The 23820-nt window shown below is 37.5% G+C and overlaps 1 protein-coding gene across 4 annotated transcripts in view; it reads right to left on the minus strand.

The window, feature by feature from the left end:
• The window catches only part of Lrba (LPS responsive beige-like anchor protein), a 570297-nt gene that overhangs the window by 146638 nt on the left and 399839 nt on the right, over nucleotides 1-23820 (minus strand). For all 4 annotated transcript variants that reach the window (XM_045131452.1, XM_004655860.2, XM_045131451.1 and 1 more), the window contains exons 42-44: nucleotides 22319-22421; nucleotides 19090-19205; nucleotides 15949-16061 (exon numbers count right to left, since the gene is read on the minus strand). In XM_045131452.1, coding sequence (XP_044987387.1) covers nucleotides 15949-16061; nucleotides 19090-19205; nucleotides 22319-22421 — 332 coding nt within the window. The remainder of the gene's footprint in view (nucleotides 1-15948; nucleotides 16062-19089; nucleotides 19206-22318; nucleotides 22422-23820) is intronic.

The raw sequence follows: 23820 nt of genomic DNA on the forward strand, positions 1-23820 counted from the left end.
TTGGTTGAATATTTCATTGCTATGTCCAATGCCATCTTTTGTAGTGTGTTTATTCTGTGCCATTATGGGTATGCAGAGGGACTTTTTTTTGGTATTATGGCTCAGTTAAAAGATCTCAGACTATGGGAATATTTGAACAACATTAGGATTAAAAACTATGGGGACTTTTAAAGTTGGACTGAATGCATAGTATTTTATATCATGTATGGTTATCAGTTTATGGGGGCAGGGGTAGAATGTAGTGATTTGATTCAGGTGTGCCCCATAAACTTAGATGTTCTGAATGCTAGGTTCTCAGCTCATGGAGACTTGGGAATTAACACCTCCTGGAGGCAGTAGTGTTGGGGGTAGGCTTGTGGGTATTATAGCCATCTTTACTTTGCCAGTGTTTGGCACACTCTCCTGTTACTATTGTCCATCTGATGTTGGCCAGAAGGTGATGCCCACCCTCTGCTCATGCCATCGTTTTCCCCTGCCAAAGTAGAGCCTTTCACCCCCCTCCCCATGAATTGCTCTTGGTTGGGTGCTTTCTGCCAACAATGTGAACCTGACTGCAACAGAACCTAAACAAGCACCTTTGCTCTCTGCATTGCTGAAGGGTTATAAAGAGAATCATATGGTATTCTGGTTGTACTCCACTGCCTTCAGGGGTTCACCATCCCCCTAGGGAAGAAAATAAACAGCTTCTGTCATTCAGGTCATACTGCACAGATAGGAAGCACAGTGAATGCTCAGCTACATTTCTGTCAGCTCTTTTCTCCAAATGGCATGGGAGACAAGCAGCCTGATCAACATCTCAAAGTAACCTTGGCTTTTAGAGTGCCTTATCATAAGAAAAAAAATTATATATATTTCTCAGATGTTTCTTGGGGTGTTTTACCATAGGCTTTATATGGCAAAGATGGTGCCTTGGCCCTTATAACATGCCCTAACCTTTATTTAATATTGCCATTGGCCTCCTTAGTGCAGTAGGCAGCATGTCAGTATTATATTTAATATTGCCAAAAAATATTATCAGCACACCTCAGTGGCTTTCAGAGTTCACAAATAACCACTTTGCTTTCAAGCACCAGAGATGTTTCAATCCCTTAAAAACACATGTGAACGCTTTCTTGTATGTTAATATGTTATATGTTAATATAGGCCTTCTACATAATTTCAAATCAATAAACACATCCTGGGAAAAATAATGTATTACAGTTTACATACTATATCTATGAAGGATACATGTCATTTCAAATGTAAACCTTTCTTGGCTTAGTAGTGATGCTTCAGGGTTGTTACATTCAGCTGCAGTTAGTATTAAGGGACTCTTACCACATAGGTTTTTATTTGAGTTTGAAAAAGTTATAAATGGATGAGTATAATCTCAATGGACAATGCTAGTACTGGCTTTACCCTCAAGAACCCAAAAAACAGTCCTAAAAACATTTTGACAATTAAAGAGGTCCAATATTGATAAAGATCTATCAATTTATAGATAAATATGGCTACCCATTTTCAGAAACAGTTAAGACCATTAAAATCAAATAACTCACCTACAGGCTAAACCTAGGGCAGTAACTCAATATTTCAATGTCTTACATATAACATGGTGAAATACCAAAATTATAAAAGAATGCGAGGCCTAAGATCAATAAAGATGAATAATGTAGTTATTTTCCTGTCTGTTCTGGAACAACTGGTTGATTTTTAAAAATATTTTATTTGCAAGCAGGGAGAGATTTAAAGACATTCATCTACAACCACCACCAAGAGAGCTAAACAAGGAACTCACTCTCTTTCAAGAAAGATCAAAAAATAAATGCCCATTAGATAAACAGGTATTATCCACATTAACTTTTGCATATAAAAGGATATGCTGCAATGGTCGTCAACAAATAAAACTTCCTTTTTACTCTTTGGGGGAGGAGGAGGAGGAGAGACTGTTGAGATAAGCTTTTGCTGTGTAGTCCAGGATGGTCTTGAAGTACTCATCCTTTTGCTTCTACCTTCTGAGTACTGGGAATACTGGTAAGTACCACAATACCTGGCCACTTTATCCTTTTGAAAAATGAAATATTTTGGTGCTGGCTTAGCAGTTAAGGCACTTGCCTGCAAAGCCAAAGGACCTCGGTTCAACTCCCTAGAACCCACCTAAGCCAGATGCATAAGGTGGCACATGTGTCTGGAGTTCATATGCAGTGGCTGGAGGCCCTGGCATGCCCATTCTCTCCCTCTCCCTTCCTCCCTCTCTCTCTCTCTTTCCCTTTTTCCCTCTGAAATAAATAAAAATAAAAAGCATTATTTAAAAATGACATTGATTGTATTTTTTGTCTGCATCCACATACCAGATATAATGGATAAGGTGACACAATTCATTCAGTGGATGGTAGAACAGGACAAATCAATACTCATGAAGGACGACATAATTCAGGGAAGCTGTGATAAAAAACTGGTGGCCTTTACCATGCATGAAATATATCCTAGTTCTGACATGCTCACTACAAAATTTGATTAATGTAGCAGGGAATTTCCTCAAATAAAACAAAAAATTCCTTTTGAAAATAGATTCCTAGCTACCCATTATATGTATATGATGGTTAGTTAGTTTCATGTTAACTTAAGTAGGTCACAGATGCTTAAAGTTGGCATTATTTCTTGATGTGCCGGATGGTATCTCCACATGAGATTAGCTTTAAAGTTGATGGTTGCACCCTCCAGTGTGAGTGGACACCATTCAATCTGCTAAGGGCCTGAGTAAGAAAAAGTGGAGGAAGGAGGAACTCTCCCTTTCAGTCCTGCTCACTGCTTAGACTAAGACAGCCCATCTACTCCTCTCTTGACACTGGCTTGAGATATACAACACCAGCTGTCCTGGTTGGAACACTGCTTGGCTCATTCTACCAGTTTTCAGGAGTCCCTTGCTTATAAAGACATTTATATAGACATCACCTACTGGTTCTGTCTAGAGAGTCCTGACTAATACACCATAGCTAGAGGCAACAAAATTATCCATTTAAAAGAGTCTATCCAGGGGCTGGAGAGGTGCCTTAGCAGTTAAAGGCACTTGCCTGCAAAGCCTTCAGCATGATGGTCCAGGTTCAATTCCCTGGTTCAATTTAGTACCAACATAAAGCCAGATGCACAAAGTATCCTTAGTAAAGTACCTTTTTTTTTTTTTTTTTTTTTTTTGAGGTAGGGTTTCACTCTAGCCCAGGCTGACCTGGAATTCACAATGTAGTCTCAGGGTGGCCTTGACCTCACAGTGATCCTCCTACCTCTGCCTCCCAAGTGCCGGGATTAAAGGTGTGCACCACCACGCCTGGCTTAAAGTACCTTTTAAAATGACTTCAAACCTGTGTAACTTAAGATCATGATGAAAGGAGATTTAATAATACATGTCAGAGAATACACTAGACAATTCTGAAAAATACAATAGTAACACTTAAAAGCCTGTTGACTCTGCATCCCAAATAAGAAATGTGAGGGAAAAGCCCACTTCCAGCAAATAAGGGTCACTCCAAGGCCAGTATCAAATGGAAGAATATGAACTCTGTGCTGCACTGAAAAGAGAAGCAACAAGTGGGCTCATGAATTCATTAGATGAAACCCCCATACAAAGTGTTAGTGGAACATTCTGGACTTGTGACCATAAAACATTTTTATCCCAGCCCTGACAGTTCTCTTGCCCCAGACAAAACAGAACCATGAAAACAACAGAAAGAGGCAGAGAGGGGGTGGGAAGTAATACAGATAACTTATGTAAGAAAAAAAAATCAGGTCATAAAAAGAAGTTGGATTTAAACCAACCATATCAAAGTTCAAATTAAATATAAATTGTCTTAATACCCAAATCAAAATGTAGAGATTATAAGGCTGGTTATAAAGTAAGACTACATTAGATACTATCCACAAAAAAGAATAATTAAATATAAAACCATACAATGTTTTTCAAAAGATGGCAAAAAGATACTATAATAATCAAAACAATGTTGTAATGCCAATGATTTATTACAGAATAATCTATACATTATATTGTATTAGTATATTATATTATATATTATTGTGTATATATATATATTTTCTCAAGAAAACATAACAGTTCAAAATTGTAAGCAGTATACAAGGTTCCTGGGGCTCCTGCAACATAGGACCATAGTTGGGAGGCTTAAAACCATAGCAAGTAAGGTCATGTAGTTAGAGGGAGAAGTATGAAACAAAGCTGTTTTTAGGGTAATATTCTCTAGAGTCTTGAAAAGGATTCTTCTTGCTCCTTCCAGGTTCTGGAAGTTCTTTAGCTTATGGCTACATAATCCTAATTTCTCTCTTTATCATCACATCTTTCCATTTGTCTGTCTTCACATGGGGTTCTTATCTTCTCCACTTACACTGGATTTGGGTCCATCCTAATAACTTCACTTTAACTATACCATATGTACAAAGGCCTTGTTTACATATAATGCCACATTCACGGGCATTAAATTGGAAGTATAGGACTTCACATATCTTTTGGGAAGTACACTTAATTCATAACCCCTGACCTAAAACAAATATGGAAAATACATAAAGTCAAAAAGTATACACAGGTTTAAATGGCAGTTGAAGACTGCAACATTTCTTTCTTGGTAATGAACAAAATAATCAGAAATCAGTAAAGGGATATAAAATATGAACAACATTACAACAAACTTTACACACTTGACATTTATAGAACACTTTACGTAACATTAGAAAAGTATCTGTATTCTACTCCAGTAGACAGGGAGAATTGATATATGTCATGTTCGAAGCTATTTAACAAGCTTTTACAATTTCAAAAGGACTAAAACCAAACAAGATGTGGTCTCTAACCATCGTGGAAAAAAACTAGGCATCAATATGCACAAAACTGAGAAATCTCCCAAACGTGAAAATTATGCAGAAACTTCTAAACAACCTATGGTAAAAGAGAAAATCACAAAGGAAATTTGAAAATATTTTGAATGGAATAAAAATGAAAACACAATCAATAAAACTGGTTAGGCCAAGATGAATAAGTATTTTAAGGAAAACTTGTCACATTAAATATTTGCACTAGAAAGAAAAAGACAGGTCTTAGGCCAACAGAATAAAGTGTATATCTTTAAATACTAAAAAGGAAGAGGCATTCAAATCAAGTAGAAAGAAACATAGTAAGGAAAGCAGAGATAACCAAAGTTGGAAAATGCCAAAAGTAAGCTCTGGCCAGAATAAGGGGCACAGCAGAGTAAAGAAACAAATCTTTACCATCAAGAATGGACAATGAGGGGCGTGGTGGCACACACCTTTAATCCCAGCACTTGGGAGGTAGATGTAGGAGGACTGTCATGAGTTCGAGGCCACCCTGAGACTCCATAGTGAATTCCAGGTCAGCCTGGGCTACAGTGAGACCCTACCTTGAAAAACCAAAAAAGGAAAAAAAAAAAAAGGACAATGAAGACAAAACAAACAAGATGCAGACTAACAAAACTCATCTAATACCTCTACAGCCCTATGAAATCCAAAACTTCAGAGTTTCTTCCCTGGAATAAAACTTACAGATTAAATTGCACTACTGACCAATAGCCCTTGAAGATGAAACAAAAGTAATACTTTATCATTCATTTCAGCAAACAGAAGGGGAAAGAATAAGTTCAAAATGCATTTTGCTATATAGGCATTATCTTGAAGCCCAAACTCATTAAGTATACTACAGCCTGTATCTTTCCCAAGATAGATGTAAAGTAAAGTCTTAGTAAATTGGATCTAGAATTAATTTAAAAGATGATACATCATGATTTGGTTTATTGTAAGAAAAAATATTTGAAAATCAAACAGTATAATTAAACTCACAGTCTTAAAAAGTCATCATTTGAAAAAGCATGTGCCGAACTTAACGCTCAATTCTGATGAAAACTGTAAACGTACTAGGAGAGGGAAGGGGCTTGCTCAACCTGGTGACGAAGCCTGGAAAACCGAAGGCCAACACACTTAACTATGAAGGACCGCCTGCCATCCCCATGACCACAGAAGACCAGGCATAGCAGGCTATTCCCTTAACACTGCCCAGGGCAGCACCTCTTCTTTACCACATGCTACATTCACTTATGTACGAATTTGCAAAATCATCCACAAAAGGTGGCTGTTACTAGCAATTAAATTTAGTAGCAGTAAACAAGGTCAATACAACAAATTCAATTGAACTGTTTATACACTAGAACCCAACAATTGGAATCAGAAAAAAAGAAAACAATAACATTAAAGACGAGGCACTTAAAAAAATTAACCAAATAATTTTATGTGAGAAGCAACACTGGTATGTAAGGAAAACTAAATAAATGGAAAAATTCCGTAATAATAGACTGAAAAATTCAATATTGTTAACGTATTGTTTTACAAAAATAGTTTATAGCTTCAGTGTAATCTCAATAAAAAGTCTAGCAGGCTTTATAAAAATTAAAAACTGGTTAGTTAGCTCTCAAAAGCAAAAGACCAAGACCAGTGAATTTTGAAAAAGAATAAGTTAAAAGATTCACATAAACGGATTTTGTGACTTTGTTGTAAAGGTACAGTAACCAAGACAGGATGGCACTGCTGTGGAGGAAGATCTACACGCCGGCTGAGCAGAGTAGAGAATGTAGGAATAGACCTGTTCGTAAGCGGCCAGCTGATCCCAACAAAAAACCAAGACTATTCATGAGGAAGGAGAATCTTGTCAGTGCATTATATTTACATGCATAAAAAATGGACCTCTACTCTTAACATTGTATCTCCAATAAATTTCATACAAAAAATAACTAATGCCAGCAAACAAATTATTTATGAGTCATAATTGAGTGATTCAAGTTGTTAGTAGAAAAGTCAATTATCACTACTTGCCACAAGTTTGGGTCACGATTCAATATTTAAATCAGCAGATTCCAACTTTTATAAGTTTTTTTTTAAGGCAAGCCTAACAGACTAACCATTTTTATGAGACAGAATTATCACGCTAGGGCTTCCAGATGCTACAATCAAACTCCAGATGCATACCCTACCTAATGTGCATGTGCAATCTTGCACACTTGCATTACCTTGTGCGTCTGGCTTATGTGGGACTTGACAACTTGAACACAGGTCTTTAGGCTTCGCAGACAATAGCCTTACCTGCTAAGCCATCTCTCCAGCCCAAAAATATTTATTTATTTATTTATTTATTTATGAGAGGTAGAAAATGGGCACATCATGGCCTCTTCCTGCTGCAAAGGAACTCCAGATGCATGTTATACTTTGTGAATATGGCTGTACATGGGTCCTGGGGAACTGAACCCAGGTCATTAGACTTTGCAGGCAAGTGCCTTAACTGCTAAGCCATCCCTCCAGCCCAGATTCTAACTTTTTACAAGAGTCTCTTTCCCCCTTTCTGACTCTGTGCCTCCCATCCTCATTCCACACATAATTCATATATCTCCTGTAATGAAACCACAGTCTCCATCCAAGTGACCAGAGCCCAGAGACTGCAAACAACTACTGAATCATTTTTTTTTTTCCTCCTTACCACAATAAGCCTTTAAAAACTGAAATCATTTCACTCACTAATGTTTTTTGGCACTGTCCTCAGAAAAATGCACAAAAGGTGTCTAAGCAATAATTTAATAAGTATGTTCATTCAAATAATTGGACTTTGAGCACAAACACAAACAAACAAGAATTAGGACATAAGAATGAAAGATAATTCGTTACAGTGTACACTGAAGAAAACTAAATATTCACATTAAAAATTGAAGGAAATACAAGTGAGATGTGATATATTTTAAGAGCTATAAATATATGCTAGTTTTTAATGTCTATGTACTAAATTTAATATTTATAATAAAAGTTCTGGTAAGTATTCCAAGCTAAAATCAGAGGTAAATCCAGAAGTAGCATTACTTATTAAACTTTAAAAAAAATCAAAACATAAGCCAGGTATTTTCCAAATCATTTTTACTGAAGTTTATAGTATGCTTTCTGTGCTCTGAACCTACCAGAGTTTGTACCTAAGCACTAAGTTAAGGAAACAGAAAACATGATGGGATAAAACTACCAATGCCATATAAATAAAACAATTCTTCTATAAATACTAATAAATTGTCACTCCACACTGCCTAACTGTGGGAGGATTACTGACAGGCAGTGTGCTGCTGGGACATGTCAGGATTATTCGTCACCCTGACAGTAATATTAACCACAGGCCATCTCAGTTCCTACAGTTTATCATTTCTGACTAATGTTAAAAACAATGTCGTTGGAAGCTGCTTAAATTAAGTGTTGGGTTAACCTCTGTTAGAGACATTCAGAAACTTTCTCCCAGCGAGAAACCAGAGGAAACCAAAGCTCCTTAAATCCACACAGCACAGCACACCACAGCACACATGCACATCACATTTGCGCTCCCTGTGTGCAGCACGTTTCTGTTGGCCTATGTGCTTCTTTACACTTCTGCTTCCCAAGTTGCCTCTGCTTCCTATCTTACCCAGTTTCTTACGGTTACTGATGTTGTTGCTGTTTTGAGGCAGGGTCTTGTTCTGTTTGCTTTAGTCTCTGTCACCTTTCTTTCACATTGGAGACTGCCTTCAAATGGGAACCTACTGGGTGCACCTCATGTTCAAGAATGAAGCACTGGGCAGCTGGCTGAAGAACAGGGAGCACAACAGCAGTGTGCGTAGTGGGTTCCAAGGAAGGGGAACCAGGCAAGCTCTGGGGAAGCCCTAGATGTCAGTCATTCTTAGGTTCTCTCCTCTCCAGTCAGTATGTCCAAAGGGTAAGGCGATCCCTTCACACGGGTGGGCCGGTGTATGGCCGGCTGCGGGGCTCTGACGGCATACCATCTGGGCCCGGGCCTTCAATTGTACAGTATCCCTTACCTTAATCCCTCCCTCTGCTGCACACGGTGTTGCCTTATCAGAAGCTTCCCTGGTGTGAGTTTTTCCAGAAGGATATCACTTTCCAAGGGCAGTTGTATTTGGAAAAGAAGTTGATATATAGCAAGTATTCAATCGAAAACAGCCTTTCTGGTTATATCTGAAGTTTACCAGCTCACTGACATAAATCTCTGACTGAGTACAAGGATTACCACCTGAAAAAATGTGGGACCCTGGAGAGTTCTTTCACCTCACGAAATCTTCTTCTCCTGATCTATAAATAATCATTACACATTATTTACAGTGTTGTTGAGGGGATTAAAGAAGAGAGCATATGTAAATGTTACTGTAGGAAGCACCTCCTAGAGCTTTTCTTAGAACCCTCAAATACATTCTGGACTTTCCTGATTTTTGTGTTGGTTAGACTTCCAAAGACCATAGAATGCAATTTATACTATAGTCCCCAAAATTGCCATGGTACACAGGGCTATCCATGCTTGATGCCAAGTAGAAAGTGGTGTTACTTCTTTTGTCAGACGATTTTTTCACTGCATTATAATTTTTAAAGAGTTTAAGATTCACTATTATTTGTTCTAGAATCATAAGACTTAAAGCCCAGATTCCTTTGGTTTTAACCAAAGCCCAATAAACAGACAAAACAAAGTACAGGCTATCATAGCCATCATGTGTAAACAGCATCCCCCACCACCCAAAAGTGTCCTTTTCCCTGCGTACCATCTAGATGGTCTATTGATTCCTGGTGTATCTGTTACAGAGCTGACTAAAAGGACTGGCATTCGTCAGAAGCAGCACTTAAAACTTAAAGAGATAAAGACGTGCGGTCTGATCAACAACAGTTCAGTGTCGGTAGTCAATTCCAGGTCAAGACGCTTGCACTATATGAAATGTGCATGTTAGAGACAAGGGTCTCACATATAAAAATACACAGACCCGTGTGGGGGAGGTGGGGAGGGAGGGACAAGAATACAAATACACAAGTAAAGCACATAGTACTTATGCAACAATCAGTAAGTAAGTTCAGAGAAGGGTCTCACATATAAAAATACACAGACTATTGGGGCGAGAGGGAGAGGGAGGGAGACGAATATGAATACACATGTAAACAAACTGTAGCTACTGAACAACCAGTAAGTAAATTTGGTATGCCTCTTTTATTCAGCTTGTTTTAGGTTTCTCAGAATTTACTAACTTCAGAAACTTTTCCAATTTAGCAAGAGCAGCAGAAGCCACAAGAACACAGAGGGTTACTCTAGCATTTGAACACAGATTCAAAAACAAAACAAATAAGATTTCTCAGGGCCTGAGCTGAAATCCAGTGCTCAGTTTTCATGACTTCCCTGCAAGCCAGGCTCACCTCAGTGAAGGCCGTGGTCCTCTCACCAGGCAGCCCTGTGTTTCTGCTCTACATGGAAATGATAGCAAGCAAGGACTTCAAATAGGAAAAACGGAGGGTATTTTTCTTTGTTCTTACCCCTCAGTACTTTCCTTCATTTAAAAACATAATCCCTAATTAACAAATAAAATACTATCTTATTTCTTGATGACTCCTATTTTTCACTGTGATTTTCAGGATTTGTTTTTACTACAAAAGAAGCAGCTTACTTTTACTCCTTCAATTCTCCAGGAACCACTTGGTCCTGTGCACTCAGTTCACAAGCAGAAAGTGAAAAACCAAGTCCAGTTTGAACCAAACAAGCCCTCTGTTTTTTTTTTTTAACTTTTGATTTTTGACCATAACTCAGGACAAAGACCAGAGAAGAGCAATGGAACACATTCTCCTTTCCTACAATGTTGGTGGTACTGACGGATTTCAGCAGTGGAGGAGATAGGCAAGAGATAGGCCCTAAGTCAGACTCAGTAATTGCAACTGGGACCGAAAAAGAGGAGATGGGCTGAGTGAGAACAGTAAGTTCCTCAAACTTTCTGGGCCAAAATTTACAGTAAGAAATCAATTACTTTAAATCATAACTGAAGGCCAGAGACAGAGCTCTGTAGGAGGAGGTTTGTCTAATGTAGAAAAGGCCATAGACTCAATCCCCAGTACTGCAAAAACAAACCAAAACCCACAACCCCAGTGCACACAAGCACGCCTCCATACAACTAAAGTAGGAGCTCTGCACAAGATGCGCACTGGTATCTTTTTTTATTCTCTGCTCTGCTGCTCTATCTGTTAAAAATATAAACAGCCATGAGTGGCATTTCGAGAAACATTCAATTAGTGTTTGTTCAAATTTGGGTTCCCCTTATGAACCATATGACCAGTGGAATCTGATTACTCTTATGGTGCCTCAGTTTCATCTCTGTAAAAGACATGAAGTGTGTGAGGGTTAAAATAGTTAACATAAGGAAAATAATTAGATAAGAGCCTAGCACTCAATAAGCACACAACATTTCTTCTAGTTCATTAATAACAAAGTGGATGCTTGATGCCTTAATTCCATAGCAAATATAAATAAGATTTCATTTGTAATTGAATAGCTATCAATGGCATTTGGATCTAAGAACACATTAGTAGTTTTTGGAAGAGATGTTCAGATTACAGTAAAACATTTATAAGATATTCCGAAATGATTCTGATGATTAGAAATGATTGCCTTGCAGCATATTGGTTGTCTTTTTTAAGAAAACTGCTTTATACAGCAACTCCCTAGAGCAATGTAAAGAAAAAGAAAAGCCACAGGTAGAAAGAAACCTTCCAATTCTACAAAGAAAACCCTGTACTGAAATACTCAGCTATCATGATTTTTTATGACATGACATTTTGCAAATATATTCCTGTCTTACAACTTTTGCAAAGAAGAGTCAAAAAGAAAGTGTTGATTATTTCCTCCAAGGAGGTTGTCAAAATAGAAAACCAATGTATATTTATAAAATATAGATTAATGTCACTCCACATTCTATGCATGGTTAAATCTGTCTTCTTATCAGTCAGAATTTCCAACCAGCAACGACACCACTGAAGACATGGGGGGGGGGGGTTCAACTACGCACTGGAGGCCTACTTTGCTCTGAGAAAAAGAAATTAAGCCACTATGTTAAGTGGGGACTTTTTCAATATAAAAATATTTAATTTTCAACACTCAGATTTGATCCTTTCAACATCCTGACAATGTCAATTTATAATCATCAGGAAGAGACAGTGGAAATGGAGTAAACGTTTGTATTTCTATGGCATGTTTCACATTACTTCATCCATACTTCTGTACTCAAAGCCTGATGAGAAAAAAATTCAAACAAAAGAGTGTTGATTGTATTAATTCAGCTTCAGAAAGAAAATTCCCTGTGCAACATGGAAAAGATTATCAGATAAAATGGTAGCCTTGTATCAAAGGACTAAACCTCCTCTGAAAATGAGCTTTGGGGAAATTAAATGGACATAAATATGTATAAATAATTCAATACATTTTAAAGCCAACTCAGGCTGCATTAACTACTTAAGAGTTAGATAGGATCTGCTCATGTTCCACATTAAGCCTTGTGCACAGCTTTCTCCAAGATATCACAAGTTTATTTAAACAAATGGTAATGTTTGCCAAATGTATACTATGGGACAAATTTTAATATACTTTTGATATAAACATTATTATATACACAGAACTCATTTACGTATGAGATGTATTCCTGACAGCACATGCATGAAAAAATTTCTGAGAGTTGAATCACACTGTATACATTTGGGCATATGCAGCTGCAAAAGGGAATGAGACTTTTTTATTGAGTAAGCCATCACTATTTTATAGGTACAATTCTCAAATATGTGATGTACTTGATTATTTCATTTAAAATAATGTAGTTAATTCCAAACTCACTAATTCCATTAATATTTAATGAAAGCAATTAGTACTAGAAGAATACCATTCTCATGAACCCAGACAGCTTTCACAGCATTTGAACGACTGCTGTGTGTTACATGGTAGGAGATATTAGCTTGAAGACATGTGATTAACACTCCACTTCTTCCCAGATTTCCTAGTGCCAGTACAGTTCACTACTGAACTGGATGCACTTAGTTGTTGCAGAAAGCATTTTTGGTTAAGTATCAGCCAAGAGTAAAAATATTTCATAAAATCTCTCACAATATAAAAATGAGCATCACTGCAATATTTTTAAAAATTAGAATTGCTATTGGGGAATAGAAACAACCTTGTTTATTTCATGAAGTCATGTAGGTATTAATTAAAATATTTCCTTCAATCAACAAAATTATTTGGCAAGTTTCTTAGAAATAGCTATCATGCACAAGTAAGATTCAATTTTAATAATGAATTATCTGGCAAGCAATGTATAACAGCATTTTAAAAATCTTATTTCAATAAATATTCATAAAAAAGCATATTGCAATTACTTGGGGAAACTGCTCTAGTCATGCAGATATCTTGTGGCACAAAGCACAAAGACGAGGGCCAGGGACCAGAGAATGGGAGCAGCCAGCTCGAAGGGCTGGGAGGAGGAGGCTATTGGAGCTTGTGCAGGAGCAGTGGCAGTGGACCAGTGAAATATGGCCTCCCTAGAAACATCCAGAGAGCCTCCCACTTACTTGCTGTTCCATCATAACAGAAACGTGGGCCCAGCCCACAATCCATGCTTCCAAAAATTCGCCATAGGCTCAGGAAAAGGCCTTTGATTTTATTTACTTATTTATGAGAGTAGATCTCACTTGGGCTGGTCTTGAGTTCACAATCCTCCTGTTTCCCATGTGGTAGGGTTACAGGTATGTGGCCATCATGCTTGGCTACAAAAAATGTCTAAATGAGCAACATGCTTAAAAAAAAATAATTCAAAAGCTGGGCATGGCGACGCATACCTTTAATCCCAGTACTCGGGAGGCAGAGGTAGGTGGATCACCGTGAGCTTGAGAACACCCTGAGAATACATAGCGAATTCCAGGTCAGCCTCGGCTAGAGTGAGACCCTACCTCAAAAAACAAAACACCACCACCACCACCACCAGCACCACACTCAGATGCCCTCATAAAGCTGAAGGAAATAAAGGGAAGAGAAAGGAAGGGAGGAGGATACTTAATAGGTTGATATTGTATATATGTAATTACAATGATTGTAATGGGGAGGTAATATGATGGAAAATGGAATTTCAAATGGGAAAGTGTGGGGGTGGGGAGGGAGGGAATTACCATGGGATATATTTTATAATCATGGAAAATGTTAATAAAAATTTAAAAAAAAAAGCTGAAGGAAATCTAAGCCTTCAGAAAGGGACTTAAATACTGTTCAGTTCATACAGCAAATGATATATTCAGACAAGTACATAAAATGAGATTTTAATTTTTAGTGCCTAAAATTCAAAGAATGGACAGATAACAGAAAATACCAGGCAGGGATTATGAAGACGGCCTATTTTTGTTAATAACATGACAACCTAATTTCAGTCTTCATTTGTTGGTCTACAGAATTCTACAGATTCCACCGGAGTACTACAAGTTCTCAGAACACACATGATACATGCAAGTAAGGCATCCACCTTATTTGTCTTTAGAACAATGATTTCTCTTAATAGAGAGCACAGTCATGGAAATTTCTATTGTAATTCTGTGCTGCCGGAATCAAACCCAGGGTCTCAAAATGCTGGCCAAGCACTCACCCATTGGCCTTTATCCTCAGCTCCAAAGAATATTAAGATTATAACCAAATTTGCAATGTACCACGGAGAAGTGTTCACAGAGTGCCATCGGGCTTTAAACTTCAACACCAAGGGGAAACAGCAGTGAAGGCACAAGAGTCATTTCAGGACCCAAGATGAGCAAAGCCAAGCACAAAGGCAGAGAGATGTCCCTACAGAACAATGGCCAGACCCAAAACACTGCTGCCCGTCATGAAGAAAATGTCTGGTTTGGCACTGACATCACAGGTGACTATTGTGCATGAGTGGACTGCAGAAGGGCATATTCTGTGGACAGACTCGGAAGTACTCACAAGCGTTACCAATGTTCATCAGACCAGGGGAAAGTAGGGCTCAGGTAGGATGGCAAAATATGGACCATGATCTTTCTGATGAAGGAAAATGAGTGCTGAGGCTGCCCGAAGGAAACTGGGTACATGAGTGAAGTGACTCCCGTCACACGGAGACCTGCAGAAGCCGGCTGTGGAGAGCCTGTCCTGTCCACTGTGACCTCCCGGTCAGTAGTGCTCTGGTCTACTTCATCACAGCACAAGATGGGTCTAGAAATGCTAAGAAAAGGTCTGTATATACTGACGGAGGATATCAGCATGTGCAAAATAAGGAAGAGAAACACTAAGAGAAGCCAAGCTCTGAATTGGGAAAGACTTGTTAAGTCTTCAGTGAGAAACCAGGAAGGGTTAAAGCATGGGCATTACATAACTGAAAACTGGATTCAAAGAAGACAGACTCCTGGAGTGGCCACTCACACCCGGAAGCCCGGCACTCTGAAGGCTATGGCAGGAGGACTCAAGCTTGGGAACTGCCTGATTTTCATTGTGAGTTCCAGGACTCACATCCTTGTGGTTGAGGAATGATCAGAGTACAGCAGGAGAGAGAGACCTGTCAGTCAGAGAGTGGTAGGGGTGCTCATTTTTCGGGAGACTTCTGGCTATAATTTCCTCTGTTTTATCAAATAACCATTGTCCTTAAAGGGAGATACTAGTGAATAATGTTTTCTTGATCCATATGGAAAAATAAATACCATAATATCTAGTTTATTACACATGCTAAAATTTTCCTTTTTGAACGTGATAAAATAAAATTTTATTTAAAAGACAAAAAATATTGAAGGCAAAGATATATTTAAAAGATTTTGAATGTTATATGAAAATAATCAAGTTTATCTTTATAAGCAGGACAATTATATCTCAGATAATTAATAAAAAATTACCTTGGAGTTGGAGAGATGCTTAGCAGTTAAGGTGCTTGCCTGTGAAGCCTAAGGACCCACTGGGTTCGATTCCCCAGTACCCACATAAACCAGATGTGCATGGTGATGCATGTGTCTGCAGTTGTTTGTACTGGCTAGAGGGCCTGGCACGCCCATCCTTTCTCTATCAATTTGCCTCTTTCTCAAATGAATAAATGAAAATAAAATATAAAAAATTACCTTGGACAAATCTCTGAAGTTGCTTGGCAAGGTGAGATCTAGTTCTTCTGATTCATAATTGGTGATGACCCAAGGAAACACAGGGTATTGGTTTAAGTCATTATAACCCCGTCCTGGTAGGGGAAAAGTCACTTTTAACTTAGAATAAGAATTGGAAGATAAATAAATTCAGTACTAAACTTTATGATCAATAAACAACAACAAATAATTTTAAGCATCATTGTCTTAATTCATACATCATTTCACTTAATTTGAAATAGCCCTGTGAAACGAGGATCAGCCCTGTGTTTTGATGGAAAAGTTGAGCTACAAAAGTAGGTAACTTGCCTCAATGCACAAACTATATTCAAGTTGATATATTTGGTCCTAAAGCTTATGCTCTATCAAACTACACCTCGCTTTCTTACTACTTGAAAACTCACACCAAATGAAATGCTCTTTCTGGGGATGAGGGAGGAGCTGGCTATTGAGCCTAGGGCTGTGTAATGATGAGCAAACACTCTACACTGAACAACACTCCCAGCCCCCTAATACTCTCTATTCAGACTTCAAAAAGCAATTTACAAAACAAGCTTTACAATGCCAATAAAAAAATTCTAAGACCAGAATCTTCTTACTGCCACTAGCTATCCAATCTATGAGCCCAGCAAGGTGAAGTGACAGCCCCGGAGGACAGGAAAGCTGCACTGAGCAACCCTGAGACCTCTGTGGTACTTTTCAACTCTGTGCTCCTCTGACAATACACAGCGCTATCCATCTTGTTCCTCTCACTCCTGATGCTCTTCCATCCCTCCCTCTACACTAATGATATCCAGCAACACATTAAGACTCTTTAAAATACACATCCTGAGGACAAGGAGGCCCATTTTTATGCACAGCAGTTTTATAGGAGTCGTCACATTTGGAAGGCAGCAGTGTGCATGAGATCATTGTGTCTGGAGCCAGGAGACAGGCATGTGAATCTCAGCTCACTATTTACCAACCTACAACCCATTTCTGGTAAAACTCAATGTGAAAAGACTTTATTGCTGAAGTACAAGGGAGGAAAGACTATTAATATTACTTGAATTCCTTTCATATTGCATGTTTTTATTTTTAAACATACACTGGTATCATAGCACATACAGCTGAATACTAAAGTTGTTCTCCACGGAGACTCTTGGTATCTAAGTCTTTTTTATGATCTCATGTATTTAGCTGTGGTTTATTTGACTCAACTTGGGCTTAAGGTTTACCAGGATGACCTAATTGCCTAGAGACAGTCTTACAGCATATTAATAATATGCATAACTTGAATTCGGAAGTTATGGTACCGTGATGCATTTTTATCTATAATTTTCATTTTTCTCTGAAAAACAGCCAAGCAAAATAGAAGAAGACCTTTTTGTATCACTACTACTTAGCCCCTGCTTCCTTCACAATTTAATTTAGATATTCCTAAGCAACACACTCCTCATTTTGTCCCATCTGATTAAATAGCCTAAAAAACAAATCAAAAGTTCACTGCACCCTTAAAATAGAGTATGTGCTTGCTCAGTGAGTTTAGATTTTAATTGAGTTTAATTCAATATATAGTTACTGAATGCCTATTGATTGTCAAATGTGTTATGATATTATAATATACAATATATGGCAAAGAAAATATTATAAAAGAAATCTTAAAATGAATTACCAATTCTGAATTTTAAACAGACATGGTAAATATAAAAAAGACATTGAAGGCAAACAGAAGCTGTGGTGGATTGATTCAGGAGTCCCCCATAGATTTAGGTGTTCTGAATGCAAGGTTCCCACCTGATGGACATTTGGGAATTAACACCTCCTGGAGGCACTGTATTGTTGAGGATGGGCTTATATTATTATTATAGCTAGTGTCCCCTTGCCAGTGTTTGGTATACTCTCCTGCAGCTATTAACCACCTTATGTTGGCCAGGGGGTGATGTCCACCCTCTGCTCATGCCATCACCTTCCCTGCCATCATGGAGCTTCCCCCTCGAGCCTGTGAGCCAAAATAAGCCCCATTTTTTTCCCCACAAGCCTCACTTGGTCAGATGATTTCTGCCAGCAATGCAAACCTGACTGCAACAGAAGCTATCGGAGGGTTTATATTTATTACTATATATTCAATTAATTTCAGGTAACTGATTTACTACATACATAAATGTTCATTAAGCTTGTTACATAAGCTTCCTGTGTCACACTACTTTAAACTCCCTTTAGTGAGTACACAGCTGCTCATGTTTTCTTCATGCCTTGCCCTCAGATAACTACATGACGACTTCCCCTAGAAGATAAAAGAATGTTCTAAGTGATTCTCTTGACTTCCAACTCCTCATAATACCCTATTTTATCTTCACTACCTCTCTTTTTGCTAATTCCTTCACCTGAGCTCTTGAACCTATCTCCCTCAAAACTTACTATTCTTCTCTCCCTCCAGTTCTGACACACTTCTTGTCTCAGCATTTCAGAAAAGGAACACTCACCTTGTACTCATATGTAACACTGCTGGAAGTAGGAAACATGCCTTATTCTCTTTTTATGTATTTTATCTTCAAATACACATCACGTCAGTGTGTTGAAATGAATGTCAAATGTTACAGATACATTCCTTGTTTATTCCATGGCACAAATGGAAAATAATGATGAATTTCTATTCGCTATTCTCGTTTACAGAAAGATTTAATGGGCTACTTTCAGCATTACATTACTGCAGACCTGCCAAGGGCTATTTAATGCTTATCCATTCATGTATGGGTCCTAATGTAAACATTTCTAAACTTAATATTTTACTTGAAGTTATGCTCATATTGTACTTCAGTAGGTCATTATATAACATATACTTGTTAGTATATTCTTAAATTTTATCATGTTCTTTCCTTCTACAATAAACTTATTATTATTATTATATTAAATAATTATAAATTCTAATTTTGTCTGTTATTTGGGAAATGGTTTATGCTTTTTAAATTGCTTTATGGCAGCCAATCATTCATATACAAAGCTACAAGCTATTCCCAATGTGCTTTTTAATGCATTCTAATAGCAATAAAATATACTACTTACAAACTATTCAAAATAATCTAAGCATGACACAATTCACAATTTACTGTTTGAAATGAGTCTAGTGTTCACATGAGTTACCTGCCACTGTGTTGAGAAACATCAAGTACTCAAAATTTGAAATCTCTCTGTGCTGCCATCGCTGTGTCATATTAGAGGCTTTAAAAAGTTGACGTGGACTAGCTAATGAAATGCGCCTGCAAGAGAGAGAATCTGATGTAAAACCAACTTAAGACTATTGATATTAAGAGTAAGTCATGAATTATTATTTGCCTATCAAATATTCATGATGAATCCTATAATCCTGAGAATACCACTCATGTTACACTAATGAACATTAGAGATTGTTTTATTACAACTAATGTTTAAGATATGATTTGAACTACTATATTTGGGTAAGCTGTCATTAAAATGCCATTATCATATAAAGGTTCCATAATGATTGATTAAAATCATTAATGACTACAAAATATATAAAAATAGTATTCACACATCTATTAGTTTTTGAGTCATTTCAAAGGTAAAAACATATGTACACCATAAATTTATTTATTTTTATTTTTTAATTTTTTTTTGTTGTTATTTTATTTACTTTAGGCGACAGACACAGAGAGAGAGAGACAGAGATAGAGAGAGAATTGGCGCGCCAGGGCCTCCAGCCACTGCAAACAAACTCCAGACGCGTGTGCCCCCTTGAGCATCTGGCTAATGTGGGTCCTGGGGAATCGAGCCTCGAACCGGGGTCCTTAGGCTTCACAGGCAAGCACTTAACTGCTAAGCCATCTCTCCAGCCCTACACCACAAATTTAAATATCGTTTTGTACATTCTTTGTAAAAAAGGGAAAAGACAACTCTAAATAATTCATAGGGTGAGATGAAATTAGGAAAAACCATTAAGACTTTTAAAAAAATATGTATTTTATTTATTTATTTGAGAGAGAGAAAGAGGCAGAGAGAGAGAGCGAAAATGGGTGTGCCAGCCCATATAAGAAGCTGTGGGCAACAGGTAGTAGGATTAATTATTCTCCAAATGTACAGTCTTCAGACATTTAGTTCATATATTTAAGTATGCATAGACAAGATGGTTTCCACCCTGCACATTGCTAGGTTCTTAATATATTCTAAGGGCTCAAAATTGACTTAAGAGTCTAATGAATTGCTAGGCACGGTTGCTCACACCTATAATCCCAGCATCTGGGAGGCTGAGGTAGGATTGCTGTGAGGCCAGCTAAGGATGCCATGGAATGATTTGTCTTAGGTCAGCCTGGGCTAGACTGAGACCCTGCCAAAAGAGTGAGAAAGAGAGAGATTAATGAACTAAGACTTTAACCTTCCATTGTGGGAAAATTTTACAAGGAATTCCTAGTTGTAACACCTACTTGGTGATGAATGAAACTTAAAAAAAAAAAATTATTTATTTATTTATTTATTTGAGAGAGAGAGAGAGAGAGAGAGAGAGAGAGAGAGAGAAGGAGGAACAGAGAAAGAGAATGGACACACCAGGGCCTCCAGCCACTGCAAACTCTAAATGCATGCCCCCTTGTGCATTTGGCTTATGTGGGTCCTGGGGAATTAAACTGAGGTCCTTAGGCTTCACAGGCAAACTCCTTAACAGGTAAGCCATTTCCCTAGCCCCAATAGAGCCATTATCTTATATAATTTATTAGGGTTTTCTCTGATTCATACAAAGTTATATCCTGAAGCAGTTCTGAAATTTGTCTACAGAATTGCTGAATTTCCCTTTCTTGGAGTCTGGGCTACTTTTGTGGACTCACTTGTTATGAACAGAGTTTGGACAGAAGTAATGGGTGCTACTAGCAAGGGAACATCATGAAAAGGCATGCAGCCTCTGCCTCACTGGATCACTTCTCTTCTGGAAGCAGGCTCCATGTCACGTATATAGTACATTAACAGCCTCTTGGGGAACTAAGGCTTCCTGCTAAGAGGTAGTGCATCACCCCAGAAAGTCCTCCAGCCCCAGGCTAAGTCCACTTTGTGCATAATATGTAATAATATACTACCAGAGAAATATATATAGCCAGTGGATGAGTGCTTGCCTGGAAGGCTCAAGGCCCCAGGGTTGATTCATACCATCAAAAATAAGAAAAAACAGTTCAACTCAATAGAAACTTAGGCCTGCTTAAAGTAAACTTTACTTTTCTACTCAATTCATATCAATCCATAAAAATAATTTCTGTGTGTATGAGTTTCCCATTCTTTAAGTTAGCTATCTAAGCTGTAATGACAGTGAATCAATACCTTCCATGAAAACACAGGATTAGAGATAGTATGCCTGTAATATAGCCAATTGACCGGTGCCATCCCTCCATTCTCCTGGTTCCTTATGCCAAGAGATATACGGCATATTGGAAGTTAGGAAACACTGGTGGAAATAACTGAACAAGATAGAAATAAGTAGGTCTGGAGAGGTGCCTCTCTCTGTCCAATGAATAAATATTTTAAAATTTTTATTTATTTATTTCAGAGTGACACAGAGAGAAAGAGGCTGAGAGAGAAAGAGAGAGAATGGGCATGCCCGGACCTCCAGCCATTGCAAACGAATTCCAGACACATGTGTCCCCTTGTGCACCTGGCTAATGTGGGTCCTGGGGAATCAAGGCTTGAAATGGGCTCCTTAGGCTTCATAGGCAAGTGCTTGACCACTAAGCCATCTCTCCAGCCCCAAAATATTTTTAAAAAGATATAAACAAGTAGAAAGATAACCCAAATCCAGTTTGAGACTATCATAAATAATGCTAATGTGAACATTATTGTACATGGATTTCTACTGGACCTATTTCTAGGAATACAATAGTGAGAATGCAATAGGACATAGATATGTCCAGCTTTATGTTTCCAAAGAGTTATCCAAAGTGGCCATACCAATTTATATACTGTGTAGGTAGTGAATAAAAATTCAAATTGTTCCACATATGATCTCTAGCATTTCCTCCCTTTTCATTTTTTCCATTTTAATGAGAATATGGTGGTCTCACACTATAAAATATACATTTTTTCACCAAAGTAAAAGATATAAATTAACCTTTAAAACTTGACTGTGTATATGTGTATGGGGTATGGTGTATAGATGAATGGAAGAAAAATAGGAAATCTTTTCTTTAGTGACTATTTAAAAAGTATGCAGTCTGTTAGAAAATATACTGTATTATGATAGACTCAGAATAAAACAAAACAATAATCACTGAGAACATAAAATAGAAGTTAATGCATTCCAAAATAAGATTATTAATACATATTAATGAATGAGAATAATAATGTTGTTACATTTTCTCATATAATAATGCAGTACCTAGTTTGAGGTAATCCAAAACTGGTCCCAACACCAACACGAGGTAGATGGTTAACCACTTTCTTTACGGTTGCAGGGTCTGGAAAGTTGAACATTACGGCAACTACAACAAATATATTTTGTGAAAATTAGAACAATATAATGTTTGTTTTGGAAAACTGACTTCCTGGGTCAACAAATATTTACTCTTGTTTTGGGCTTCTATGAAATACAATTCATACTACATCCCTTTCATGATGACACATATCAAATTTAATATGTAATATTAAACTTCATATTCTAAATGTGATATTGCTTTCATTTATGAAGTCCTTCAACCAAGATGGTTCCTTCAACAAATATTGTCAAGTTCTAACAACTATTGTTGTATCAGCAATTAAAAACTGAATTTTCAAAGTCAAATATAAGTTTCTAGAACTATTTAAAATTCACCTTTATCTAGTTATCCATTTAACACTAAAAGCTACTATGAAGCCATCAGTTATATTCATTTCCAGTCATGAGCCATGGAAAAGGAGCTTTCTTTACAGTACTTACACATGCATGCTTCATACGTTTATATAATCCAGAACTTTGCACCCAGAAGGAAAAAAAATTTCCCTATGGCTAGTAATCAAATGTAAATGCTTTCTAGTCATTTATGTTTCAGTAACTATATGTATATGAGAATATCAAGAAGCATCAAGCAACATAAGACACATTCAGCTATGTTGCTTATGACAGTCATACAAAACTCTACCCAACTTAAAAATTGATAATAAAGTCACAAAATGAAAGAACTTAAAGGATATTAATTTTCCAGGCCTTCAAATCTTAATTATATATTAACATAACTAGCAGAATCACATTTATGTTACAGTTTTCTTAAAGATAGTCCTGCTTTGCCTAGACAAAAAAAAAAAAAAAAAACTTGAAAAAAACCCTATGTTGCCATATGTTTTAAACAATGGCATTACATGTTTTAGGTAAGTAGGTCATGGATCATTCACTAAGCACATACTCAGTACTTAGTAATATCATGTACAAGTAACACGTAAATATGTGCACATGTGTGATGTAGACATACGTGTCTATGCCTGTTCATATGTATGTGCATGTGGAGACCAGAGGTCAACATCAGTATTCTTCCTCAGTTGCTCTCCACCTTATTTGTTGAAACAGGGTCTCTTCCTAAACCTGTAGCTCACAATTCACCTTAGTAGCTGGTGAGCAAGCCCCAGGGATCCTCCTGTCTGTGCCTCCAAATGATAAGATTACAGGCATGTGCCTCAATACCTGCCTCTCCCATGGGTCCTGGAAAGTCTGAACTCAGCTCTGCATGTTTGCAGGGCAAGCACTTGACCTACTGAGCCACATCCCCAGCCTCACTACTAAGGGTTATACATTTTCCCTCATGTACCCCAATAAATACGCAATTCTCTATCTCTTTCGAGTACAACTTGTTTTCCCTTCTGTTTTGAATGGATTTCAAAAAGTTCTAATGTAAACCCACAAATAGAATT

The sequence above is a fragment of the Jaculus jaculus genome, chromosome 12 (genome assembly GCF_020740685.1).
Source record: "Jaculus jaculus isolate mJacJac1 chromosome 12, mJacJac1.mat.Y.cur, whole genome shotgun sequence".
Taxonomy (NCBI): Eukaryota; Metazoa; Chordata; class Mammalia; order Rodentia; family Dipodidae; genus Jaculus; species Jaculus jaculus.